Consider the following 13514-nt stretch of genomic DNA (forward strand, 5'->3'; position numbering starts at 1 on the left):
TCTAGATTGCTCAGGTTGATTTAGGTTATTTCGCTGCCGCAAATCTTCATGTTCCGCATCTATATACGATATAGGTCTCTTAAAATTTCCTTCCCTGTTATATCAGTGGTTGGTTTCAAAAGTACAATGAGCATGCTGAAATTTGCAGAACTTACGAATGGGGTCTCCTCTCTGTTGAAGCCATACTTTGTTTTATCAAAATTGAATCGCAGAATTCTTGTATACTTTTAGATGTATTGTTTCGTAAAATAAATAAATTATAAACAAGTAGATCTTTACATTCTTAAACTAAATTACTCTGGTGGCTTTAAAATTGTATATTCTAGTGTTAATCTTAATTAATGAACATAAATACATTGTTAAATATGTGTGATATCATAATGAAGCTTTGTCTGTACGTCGACATAAACATAACTAAATGATAATTAGACCTTTATTGTTTCATTTGACTGCTTTTTAGCTAGCTGATCTAATCTTTTAGGTCGTGGAGGGGGTATTGGTGGGCTTTCAAATTTAACATCGCTAAGAGTTTGAGCGGTTTTAAATGCATCACATGCAAGCATGGATTTTCGAATTGAAATCCAAGACATAAGTTTTTTTTTTAGATTACTAATTCTTTTTTTTGAACAAAATGGTTTGTTAGTATTGAAAATGTAAAAAACCCCAACACAACATATAAACAATAAAAATATCGCTACTAGCGCCCATAAAGAAGGATAAATAAATTTGTTTCTGTGATTTTTTTTTGAGTTCTGCTCCGTTTTGGTTGATGTTCTATTATGTGTTGCAGATGTTGGGTACAAAGGACGACTAGGGCCATTAAGAGTTAGAGCATCTGTAGTTAACGCAATATCCGAGCATGAACGAAACTCTTCTTGTGGGCCACATCCAATGGCTCCATTACCATCGCTACACATGCCCCAATTATTGCCGGCAACATAACGCCATTGCAGAACGCATTGATCACACGTAAAATCTACAACAATACAAAGGTGACATATTTAAAAATATGGATCATTAATTTACAAGCCGAACTCTTTAAAAGATTATATTTTTTTAACATTTTAGCTTGTTTAATTTGGTTTTTGTTTCTTATCGTACTCAGGATTTGACACCAAATTAAGATCTTTGGTAACAAAAATTAGTTTCAAGTCAAATTTAAGGCATTATAGAAGAAGTTTAGTTTGCAAAATATTAAAAAATTATATAATTTAAAAACAAAATTACCAGGTAGTCGTGCATGTATTTCATATATGCGACTTCCGTTTCGCGGATAAAAACGAATATCAAGGTCCGTTGGAAGTGGTTGGGAGGGAGAGCCATCTAGTATTAGCAATACATTTTGATCAAAGCAAGACTGTTTAGCGATTTGATTTGGACACAACCGAAACTCAAAATATCTGTAAAGATAAATGTCTTTTAACATGGAGCAGCGCTGTACATAATTTTGTCTTACCCCATATGACTTGCAGTTAGTTCTACACGTATAGTCATTTTGGATCCTGGAACATAACTCCGCACGATTACACCTAGTCCCCATTGCCCACCATATTCATGGGGGCGTGGCTCCGGCACATCCCAAGCGTCTCCGCATTCTCCACATTTACCATTGTTTTTTGACCACTGTCGGGCAAACCCGCCACAATATAGTTCATGATCATTGTAGTCTGGTGGTGTTTGAAATCCAAAGCGCCAAGCTGACGCTCTACTGGGTGGCTCAATCAGTCTCCCATGACCAGTGCAGGTCATAAAAGAAAACGAGGTTGCAAAATAAAAGCCAATGCACCAATTTGTCATAAAATTCATTCTGTTTTTGACCTTAAAATGCATCAGAACAATATCTAATTAATTTTCAAAGAAATGTTAATTGATGAAAAAAGGCCAATAAGATTGAGGGCGGTGACTTGATGATCACATTTTTTTTTGTTTTTTTAATGAAATTTTCAAGGTTACAACAAGCTCCTAGAAACAATCTAACTATTCCAGAATATTATATTCATTTTTCAGATTGACAAATTAGTCAGTTCTGTTATTAATAATTTGTTTTGTTTTTTAATCGAAAAAATATCTCGCAAAATAATCCTTTTGGATGTTCCCCAAACAACTGAACTTCTGAATTGCTAAAATTCGGACACTTGCTCCGTACAATTTTAACTGGCTGAAATTTCAATTGACAAAACAGCTGAAACAGCTGTGTTACGTCGGTGTATTAGTGATCAGTCCAAAAAACTTGGGCCAAGGTTTTTAATATGCTTTTCTAGAAAATTTTTTGGTAGATTGCTAAACCTTTAATTGACAAATTTGTAATTTCTTAGCATGCAACATTCAAAGCCCCAACTTCTGCAACAGGCAAAAAAAATCAGAACTTTTACGTTTCAGAACTGTTAGAGACTTGACTATTGATTTAATACACCTTTTTAACTTTACGTCCTTCTGTTGAGATCAATTCAATATCCTTTTCTATACGTGCAAGACCGATTTTTCATTTATAGGGAAATTTATTTTAAGGGTTCCTCTGGCCCTCCGCTTGAACCAGGCCAGAGCCAGGTCGCTCGAGAGGTTCGATGAGGTTGCGGAAAGCGGGTTACGTAACAACTGACGGTGTCAGGATGTTCCTGTTACTTTCCGTCCGTGCTCTCATGACAAGAAGAACAAGGGGCAAACTAACCCGTAAATCCAAAGCTATCCGTTTAAGCCAGGTAAAAACCAGGTCGCTCTTCAACTACAAGGGTGGGATGACTGAATTCATCTCTCTGGCTGACCCTTTGAAATAGCAAGAAACAGATCCCTCGAAGGTTCAAGTTTAGAGAGAGACGAATCAAGTAGTCAATTTCTTTCGTCTGTCTGCAGGCTAACCTATTTGTTATTTGTCAGCCAAACATTTCAACTGTCCCCCATCTAACTTTTCGGCCCTCTATGCAAGGAATACTTACACTCGAAGGAAATGTTCAAGAAAAAGTATTAAAAAAAGGCACTGAACAAAGAATACAAGTAAGTAAAATTCACATGTATCACCCGGGTTCCCTACAAACACCACGGTGACTTGAAAGCACCTTAATGTCTATGTATGTGTGTCTGTTAAATGTGTTTTACTAGCTTTGTTTTGCTTAATAATTCGATGTCAATAACTGATTGAGTTCATGTGCGCTGCATCGAAAGTTCAGAATTAAAAAAATCGCAAGAACATATTAATAATAACATAGAACGCGTGTTATACACCATAGCTCCTAAACGTAAGCATTACATATGTGGAAGATATTTTTCATGAGAAAAAACTCTTCTGGAAGTCTAGGTTTATTGCAGTACTTGCGGAAAACTTCAAATTTCCAATTTGTCCCGTGACATATGCTGGCTCTCCTTACGAAAGCCAGTGCAGGCAAAAAGGTGTCTAGTCTAGACAAAATGTTGGTAACGGAGAAGTTCGCCAAATGGGCCATTTAGAACCGCGCCCCTTTCCCGCAGTAATGGGTTCTGGATTTCGAAGCCTCGTAACATTGGAGAATATGGAGAAAATGTTGATGTGTACGACCTGACTCGACAACAATGAGCCGGAATGCGCAAAAGGAAAAAAAGACAAGCGTGCGCTGATCTCAAAAGGAAAGCGGAGAAGTCTCTGCGACTCTCGATATGTGGACTTATAATTATGTTAACCGAAATTGGGCGTAACGTTACACTACTTAAAAGACTACAAAATGCAGGACATCATATTAGGATTGAAATCGATGGATTATTAAAGGTCGCCTGCAGCGAACTTACGGTGATAATTAAAACGGTTTCGCCCAGTTTGATGTGAAGAATGTTGTTGAAGTGAAATTCGAGACTGATGGGGAAGCAAATGTTAAAAAAAAGCTAGTTGACAACTGGACAACTGTTCATAAAGTACTGACTAAATTAGGTAAAAGTCTAAATCTCTTGTGATTATACATCTGCTTTATATATCTGAAGACTTTAAAAGAATTTTTATGGAGTTACAAACTTTTGCCTCTCCGTCGATGTGCTATATGTTGCTCTCTATAGTAAAAATTGTATTCAGTTTGCAAAGAAAGAGTTCTAAATAATTTTAGCACTGTAAGGAAAACAAAAAAAAAATTTGGCACAAGGTAGCGTTTTTTCTTTATTCACCTGTGGCAATTTTGCAACATAAGGATATTGCAAAAAATAAAAAGTGTATTGACAAATTGTATGCTTGATGTCTTATTCAAGCGAAGGCCAATTTCCGTCAAGTACAGTAATCTAAAATTGTGAATTGACAACTAACTCAAGCCTTCAGGGGGTAGTCAGGTTTAGAATTTTCAAAAAATCGATTTCTTTTTTTTTCATTTTCAGTCACTATATGCCCTTAGAAATAAGTTAGAAAGAAGAAGGGGTATTGTATGGAGCAGTCATTGCTGATTAGAGGTACGATGATTTTCTTTCGACTAAGGCATGTGTTTCCCGTACTCAAACTTTAAACGCGTTTATCTCGAAACGCGTTTTTTTTTGGTGGTCGCCACGATTCCAGCCGATCTACTGGGCCGATTTCATTCAAAATTTTTTTTAAATGTTCAGAAAAGACCTGGCTATTGCATGATCCTCGGCCTTTATTGTAAATTGATATTTAATAACAATATAAAGCAGTTAATGTTGAAAAAATGTGGAAAAAAAACGAAAAATCACGAAAACTATCACCATTTGTTTATTGATCAATATTTTTTCAAAATTGAGTGTCATGCGATAGCCATTTATGTGCTCTTTACGAATAACCTTGATTTTCGTGTTTCAGATGACTTGTAGATGAGAAATCATGGCGACCGTTTTTCAACACGGCGTCATTAGATCGCCCATAACTTGGCCAGATATTAATGAAAATTGAAAATTTTTTTTATTTTGTAGGTAATAACATGCCTTACGATATACTATAAAAAAGTTGTGAATGTCAAATATCAATAAATAACAAAAAAATGTTGTTGAAAAAAAGGCATTTTAAACCTGACTACCCCCTTCAAGAATTTTTGCCCAAACCAAAATTTTTCTTTTCTCTAATATTTGCCCCTGCAAACAACAACTTGAAATCGCCATTTGTAAAAATTAAACAAAATAGACTAAGGCAAACAATTTTAGGGCAAACTTCAACTTTAGAACCACCACCAAAATTGCCGCTCATATCTCTACTCCACCTCCATCACATCACTTTGGCTAAAACCGAAGGCAGTACCAACTATGTGTGCTATTGCTTTTGCTCTTCCTTTTCAACCCATTGACAGATACAAACGCTCGCAAAACTCTGAGCTCACACTGAAAATAAACAAAAAAGGGAACGGAAGCTTAGTTCGGTATGCTGAAGATTTAATACTTTTGCGGTCAAGGGATAGATCGAAAACAACCAAATTTATGAAACTTTTCCAGATCATTTCCTTGGCAACTGTAGAAATCAGTGCACACATAATAAGAAAGAACGCTATTGTTGAACTCCCCGACTATTAGATACCCGTTACTCAGCAAACAAATTTCAATCTAAATATTCCCCCACAAAACAACACAAGAGTCAAAGAGCGTGCAGACTGACTCGGCTATCGATCCTGGTTAAGAATACATATAGGATCGGAAGCGCTTCGTTCGATTCGATTTAAAAATTATAAATAATCTATCATAAATTCTGTCATAAAATCTTTAGATCATTAAGACAGATATATGGCAGCCATAGGGAATAGGCAACTGATTTTGATTAAATCTCAAGGGATAGGTCCCAAATACTATAACAACATCAACTAGGGCAAATACCAGCGACTTATAATCAAATTTTAACTTTGACCTGGTTGTTTCCGATCTGTACCGTTATCAAACTTAATTAACTATTAGCTTTGTTATTCCAAGGTCGCACTTGTGCCAGAAATATAATTTTTTGGCAAAAAATATGTAATTTTTTCCTTGTACAGTTAGGAAGACGAAATGCGGTAGTTTATCTTCTTAAAAGATTGAACTTTTTAAAATATAAAGTTATATTAAGTTCATTTAAACCTCCATATTTTGGATTTAGAAAAAAAGTAGTAAATCGATTCAATTCATTTTAACGCATATTTAAGTAGAAGACACAAGAAATAAATATTTTTTTTCTATCACTAAAGAATATTAAGTGGTTTAGATTTATCAACTTTTGGTCCCGAGCTGCCAATATTAATAATATAGAACAAATTCAAATCGATGAAAGCCTCCAGACAACAAACCTTGATTTTTCGGTGCATATGGACTCCCTAATTCAAAAATTGACACTCAAGATTTTTTTGCATGGTACCATAATTTTATTTTTAATTTTTAGTGTAGATAACGTTTTTCACCTGATTTCATGTCAATTTTATTTTATTTTTTTAATTTATTTTATTTATTATTTTATCGTGAATATTTCAACTTCACGATAAAGTGATAAAATTATTTTCGGGTTTCAATTTATGTTGTCAAAACTTCAGTTTTTGCATTTTATTCAAACTTTTTCGAGCTCTAACATCTATAAAAGGAAACCTATCGTTAAAAATTGAAGAATTATCTAATTCTAGTTAAATAAGCTATCGAAGACCGAAATCGGTTAAAAAGAACTGGAAATAAGAAATAAAATTGGCATGAAAACAGGTGAACAACGTTATTCACACTTTAAAAAATGGTACCATACAAAAAATCTTGAGTGACATTTTTTGAATCAGGGAGTCCATCTGTAAACTGTAAACTGTAACTATAAATCTTAAACATTATACCCTTGCAGGGGGTATCATAATTTCAGTCAGAAGTTTGCAACGCAGTGAAGGAGACGTTTCCGTCCCTATAAAGTATATATATTCTTTATCAGCATCACTAGGAGATTCGATCTAGCCATGTCCGTCTATTATAACTTAGCTGTTTTTTTATTTTTTTTTAGTTCTTCGACACATAGAAATGGTTAAATATTTCAGAATTACGGTTTAAATTTCATCAAAATCGGACGACTATAGCATATAGCTCCCATAAGAACAATCGGAAAAATAAATGAAAAAAAATTCTAACTTTGCTGTTTTAAAATTTTTTTTGTTTTTCTTCGAAAAATAGTAATGGTCAAATATTTCAGAATTACGGTTTAAATTTAATCAAAATCGGACGACTATAATATAAAGCTCCATGGGAAAAATAAAAATTAAAAAAAACAAATTATTCTTGTATTATGTAATTTTTTTAGAAATTCTTTTTGATTATTTAATTATTTGACAGTTCAGAATTACGCTTTTTTTATTTTTTATTAAAATCGGAAAACTATATCATATAGCTGCCATAGGAACTCAAATAATTCAGCTGTAAATCATCATAGCTTCGAGGCTTTTAAACATACACGCAAGTAAATCATAATTTCAATTAAATGTTCTTTAATTTTTGCAATTGCTGCAAGGGTATATGAACTTCGGTTTGCCGAAGTTTGATTCCTTTCTTGTTTTTATTTTTTTTCATTCATCTTTGCATCTGCATATTCACAAATTAAAAAAAAAAAAATTTTTTTATTCATATTTTTTTATGATGACATCATACGGCTCTTCAGTGTATGTATTGTTATAAGTTTTGTGTATGTATTTCAGTTTTAGTATGAGAAGATTTGAGAAAAAATTAAGTTCATACTCAAAATTGAAATTCCCGAAAACTAAAGCAAAAATGGTCGAAGTCGACGAAAGACTTTGGTAGTTTTCTGACTAATGAATTTAATTTTAAAGGAATCACTTAATTTCCGTGGGGTAACCGAAAGGAATTCTAAAGCTAAGCAACGCATTGCGAAAAAATGCAGCGTTTTTTAAGTTTTTGTCGAAATTATAAAAATATTTATATTTTTTACTTGACATTTTAATCAATTCCAATTACTTCACAATCATTTCGATCAGCTAACTAATTAATCTCTTTTTAGTAGATTTTTTGACTCTTTATTCAATATTGCATGAACTTGCATATTGGCATATATTAACATAAAAAAAAAACCGACTTTTGACCTACTTTGGGACCAGGGTGCACAGTTTGCGTTGGCTAAACTCCAAACGTTATTATTATTATTATTTAGTACGAAACACAATACAATTCTGAAGATTAGCTGTTTTTATACCTGTTACTCGTTAGTAGTGCATGAAAAGCAATTGCTAGAAGTGCATAAAAGATTTAAAATATCAGTTTACTCCTCTAGCATATGACAAAAAAAAGTGGAACACAAAGAAAACTGTCCGCATTGGAAGAATTTTTTTAAAAAAATGAATTTTTTTTGAAGGCTCTGCTCTCAGTTTAAAAATGAATGGATACTATCCAGCCCTTTTTGATTTTGTAAACCACCTGCAGTGCGGGTCAATAATGCATTTTTTTGCAAGCTCACAAGGAAAGGGATCCGTCGATGGAGTTAGACTAGTTATAAAAATAGAAGTGTTGCAGATAACGAGGTCCAAAAAGTTGTTATACCAGACAGCTAAATTTACAAGAAATATGGAAAAACATAAAAGGGATTCATGGGATTTCCAAATTTTACTATTTTTGTTACAATAAGCACAATAAGCATATTTAAGTAGAACCCACAAGAAATAAATATTTTTTTTCTATCACTAAAGAATATTAAGTGGTTTAGATTTATCAACTTTTGGTCCCGAGCTGCCAATATTAATAATATAGAACAAATTCAAATCGATGAAAGCCTCCAGACAACAAACCTTGATTTTTCGGTGCATATGGACTCCCTAATTCAAAAATTGACACTCAAGATTTTTTTGCATGGTACCATAATTTTATTTTTAATTTTTAGTGTAGATAACGTTTTTCACCTGATTTCATGTCAATTTTATTTTATTTTTTTAATTTATTTTATTTATTATTTTATCGTGAATATTTCAACTTCAAGATAAAGTGATAAAATTATTTTCGGGTTTCAATTTATGTTGTCAAAACTTCAGTTTTTGCATTTTATTCAAACTTTTTCGAGCTCTAACATCTATAAAAGGAAACCTATCGTTAAAAATTGAAGAATTATCTAATTCTAGTTAAATAAGCTATCGAAGACCGAAATCGGTTAAAAAGAACTGGAAATAAGAAATAAAATTGGCATGAAAACAGGTGAACAACGTTATTCACACTTTAAAAAATGGTACCATACAAAAAATCTTGAGTGACATTTTTTGAATCAGGGAGTCCGTCTGTAAACTGTAAACTGTAACTATAAATCTTAAACATTATACCCTTGCAGGGGGTATCATAATTTCAGTCAGAAGTTTGCAACGCAGTGAAGGAGACGTTTCCGTCCCTATAAAGTATATATATTCTTTATCAGCATCACTAGGAGATTCGATCTAGCCATGTCCGTCTATTATAACTTAGCTGTTTTTTAAAATTTTTTTTAGTTCTTCGACACATAGAAATGGTTAAATATTTCAGAATTACGGTTTAAATTTCATCAAAATCGGACGACTATAGCATATAGCTCCCATAAGAACAATCGGAAAAATAAATGAAAAAAATTCTAACTTTGCTGTTTTAAAATTTTTTTGTTTTTCTTCGAAAAATAGTAATGGTCAAATATCTCAGAATTACGGTTTAAATTTAATCAAAATCGGACGACTATAATATAAAGCTCCATGGGAAAAATAAAAATTAAAAAAAACAAATTATTCTTGTATTATGTAATTTTTTTAGAAATTCTTTTTGATTATTTAATTATTTGACAGTTCAGAATTACGCTTTTTTTATTTTTTATTAAAATCGGAAAACTATATCATATAGCTGCCATAGGAACTCAAATAATTCAGCTGTAAATCATCATAGCTTCGAGGCTTTTAAACATACACGCAAGTAAATCATAATTTCAATTAAATGTTCTTTAATTTTTGCAATTGCTGCAAGGGTATATGAACTTCGGTTTGCCGAAGTTTGATTCCTTTCTTGTTTTTATTTTTTTTCATTCATCTTTGCATCTGCATATTCACAAATTAAAAAAAAAAAATTTTTTTATTCATATTTTTTTATGATGACATCATACGGCTCTTCAGTGTATGTATTGTTATAAGTTTTGTGTATGTATTTCAGTTTTAGTATGAGAAGATTTGAGAAAAAATTAAGTTCATACTCAAAATTGAAATTCCCGAAAACTAAAGCAAAAATGGTCGAAGTCGACGAAAGACTTTGGTAGTTTTCTGACTAATGAATTTAATTTTAAAGGAATCACTTAATTTCCGTGGGGTAACCGAAAGGAATTCTAAAGCTAAGCAACGCATTGCGAAAAAATGCAGCGTTTTTTAAGTTTTTGTCGAAATTATAAAAATATTTATATTTTTTACTTGACATTTTAATCAATTCCAATTACTTCACAATCATTTCGATCAGCTAACTAATTAATCTCTTTTTAGTAGATTTTTTGACTCTTTATTCAATATTGCATGAACTTGCATATTGGCATATATTAAATCAAAAAAAAAAACCGACTTTTGACCTACTTTGGGACCAGGGTGCACAGTTTGCGTTGGCTAAACTCCAAACGTTATTATTATTATTATTTAGTACGAAACACAATACAATTCTGAAGATTAGCTGTTTTTATACCTGTTACTCGTTAGTAGTGCATGAAAAGCAATTGCTAGAAGTGCATAAAAGATTTAAAATATCAGTTTACTCCTCTAGCATATGACAAAAAAAAGTGGAACACAAAGAAAACTGTCCGCATTGGAAGAATTTTTTTAAAAAAATGAATTTTTTTTGAAGGCTCTGCTCTCAGTTTAAAAATGAATGGATACTATCCAGCCCTTTTTGATTTTGTAAACCACCTGCAGTGCGGGTCAATAATGCATTTTTTTGCAAGCTCACAAGGAAAGGGATCCGTCGATGGAGTTAGACTAGTTATAAAAATAGAAGTGTTGCAGATAACGAGGTCCAAAAAGTTGTTATACCAGACAGCTAAATTTACAAGAAATATGGAAAAACATAAAAGGGATTCATGGGATTTCCAAATTTTACTATTTTTGTTACAATAAGCACAATAAGCAGCTGAGACCACCTATTCGGAAGAAACCAAATTGATTTAAACTTCTGCAAAGAAGTAATCGAATACTTATATATTTTTAAACATCTCTGTTAAGTATGCCTTTTTTATTAAAATACACAAATATAAATGTCCTGAGCGAAAGGGCTTAAAAATAAATCTTAAAAAAGTATTAACAGTTCTAAGCTTTAAAAAACCATTTTAAGCAACATTATTGTACAGCATTCTAAGCATTAGTCTCAATGAAATATTGCTTCGCAATTCGCTGAAATCGGCGACTAAATAGCTTACTGCAAAGTTATTTTCTCGAGGAGCGAACCTTCCAAAGCAAAAAATTACGGTAACTAATGAGGCCACACTTCGACTAAATAGCCTTGTTACACTGCTTTACAAATTTAAATTGATGAAATCCTCCACCGATCAAACCTTGATTTTCCGGCGCAGATCTAAAATCAGTCAAACAATCATTGGTAGCAAAAAAAAAAAAACAAATTCTACTTATTTTAAGGGATTCATCACTTCCTTTAACAATGACCAACAATAGTGTTGAACAACTTGTGTGGAAATCGGCTGTGTTGCCCGAAATAATACAAAGATTGTTGGTTTGATTTTAACAATTTTTTTTGGAACTTTTGGCAAATAACGAGTTGAGAAGACAACAACTGTTGGACTTTAAACGCAATAACCGAAATTTAAGATGCAATGATAACATTATTTATATGCCAGATCGCCAGTAAGTAACTATTATTTCGAAATTACTTTAATAACTGAAAGTTTTGCAGATTTTTGAAATCATACCGGATTGACAAAGGTTTATTTATTTTCCTTATTGAGAAAATTGGACCCGACTTAGGGCATCCCTGGATTGCCCATGTTACCATGTTACATTTTGTATTTTAAATTTTGTGCGTGAATCATTTGCTTGGCCCCAGTGTTGATAACCTTTCATGAGTAGTGTTTGGGACCAAAGTTGCCAAGGACGATGAAAAAGGTCCCAACACAACACGCTTTGCACAATTAACTGAACTAAACTTAGATACTTTACACTTCTAACCATATAAAACAAACCGAAAAGCGCTTGCTAAAAATAAGCCCCTAAAAATAATTTTTTGCTCGTACCATGACAACCTATACTTTGTTTCTATCAAATTCGTTCGGAAACTAGATCAGGGGCGGCGGAATTGCAGAACTCCAGTAGGTTAGAATCCTCGCGATTCTGAGGTTCCATCACAAAATAATTTTTAAAAAGTCAAATATGTTATTACTTACCAAGTCTTTTATGTTCTTAAAACAGGTAAGGTAAATATTGAATTTGCACTTTAAGTTATGACAAAGTATTTTAAAAGAACTAATTTCTGTTCTTACGGATCTGAATCCGTCAGCCAAATGCTTGCCGAAAAGTTTCCCCGAGTTTATTGCGGAAGTTAACAGAGAATTAAGAGAGGGAACTTAGATTCCGTGTAAATCTTTCGGAAGTGAAAATTGGAACAGGTCTGGGAAATTCGAATCGGTGTTAGCCTTTTGGAAGTGAAAACTGTAACAGGGCTGATAACTTCTTAAATATTAGCTCAATTTTGAAAATATTTGATTTTGAAAATATGACCGAAACATGCACACAAAGTCCAACACTTATGGTCTGACATGTGTAAGAGTGGCACTACATACTTTCACGATTTTTGGGCGTTCGAGTGGGCGTGACTCCTCAAGTTGCATGTCTCTAGCTTTTATAGTTTCCGAGATCTCGACGATCATACAGACGGACAGATTGACGGATTTGCAACGAATACAATATACCCTTAAAAAGTTGACAGAAGCAAAAATGAAGACAAGAGAGAAACACAGAAATACCTTTAGAAAATTCCAATGTGGCTTGACGTCATTATCTATGATAAAAAAAAATAATTTATAGTTACAATAAAAATTTGGACTAACCGAATGGCAAGAAAATAAAGTGTAAAAGTAAATAACACACATGTCTAAAAATTTTGAAGTAGTTTATTAGCCTTGACATTATAATTTTCTCTATCGTGACTTTTAAATTTTTTTTCAATCAATTTAAAATTTACTAGATTGTAAAATATGTTAAAGTGGGAATCCCGTTCTTTTGCAACAAAAATTCACATGCACTGCAAAAACCTTTTATTGATATCTATTATTATGCACTTATCAAAAATAGCGGCAGGCAACAAATGAACAAATGAAGCTTGAACGGAAGCTAGCTTCAACCAGCCGATGCTTTAATCGACTAAATTTTTAAGCCAGAGCACCGTGAGCTGCGAGAACACGCACACCCTTAATATCTAAACTAAATAAATAAAAGCCATCTTTTATTAAAGATTTTAGTTTTAATAGTCATAAAAGATTTTGATATCACAATATAAATAAATCTGCAAAAAATTTATAGTCTCGTTCAAAGTTGCGTTGTGATTTACTAGTCTATATAATACAATAATTTAAATATGAAGTGATCACTGCGCATTTTAAATTCCATTGTTTATTTTACCTTTGCTTAAATGTAGGTCGCCTT

General features: G+C 32.6%; 1 protein-coding gene across 2 annotated transcripts; it reads right to left on the minus strand.

The window, feature by feature from the left end:
- Window positions 1-214: 214 nt before the first annotated feature.
- Window positions 215-13514, minus strand: LOC108141913. 2 transcript variants are annotated; one of them, XM_041709127.1, is made up of 4 exons: window positions 13491-13514; window positions 1457-1818; window positions 1228-1400; window positions 215-976 (listed from the first exon to the last, which is right to left on the minus strand). In XM_041709127.1, the coding sequence occupies exons 2-4, from the start codon at window positions 1804-1806 to the stop codon at window positions 426-428; spliced, it is 1074 nt and encodes a 357-aa protein (XP_041565061.1). In that variant the 5' UTR covers window positions 1807-1818; window positions 13491-13514; the 3' UTR covers window positions 215-425. The 2 variants fall into 2 exon arrangements, with proteins under 2 accessions (XP_041565061.1, XP_017121026.1); XM_017265537.2 differs by lacking the exon at window positions 13491-13514 and adding an exon at window positions 12257-12689.

Source organism: Drosophila elegans, unplaced genomic scaffold (genome assembly GCF_018152505.1).
Source record: "Drosophila elegans isolate 14027-0461.03 unplaced genomic scaffold, ASM1815250v1 contig_476, whole genome shotgun sequence".
Lineage (NCBI taxonomy): Eukaryota > Metazoa > Arthropoda > Insecta > Diptera > Drosophilidae > Drosophila > Drosophila elegans.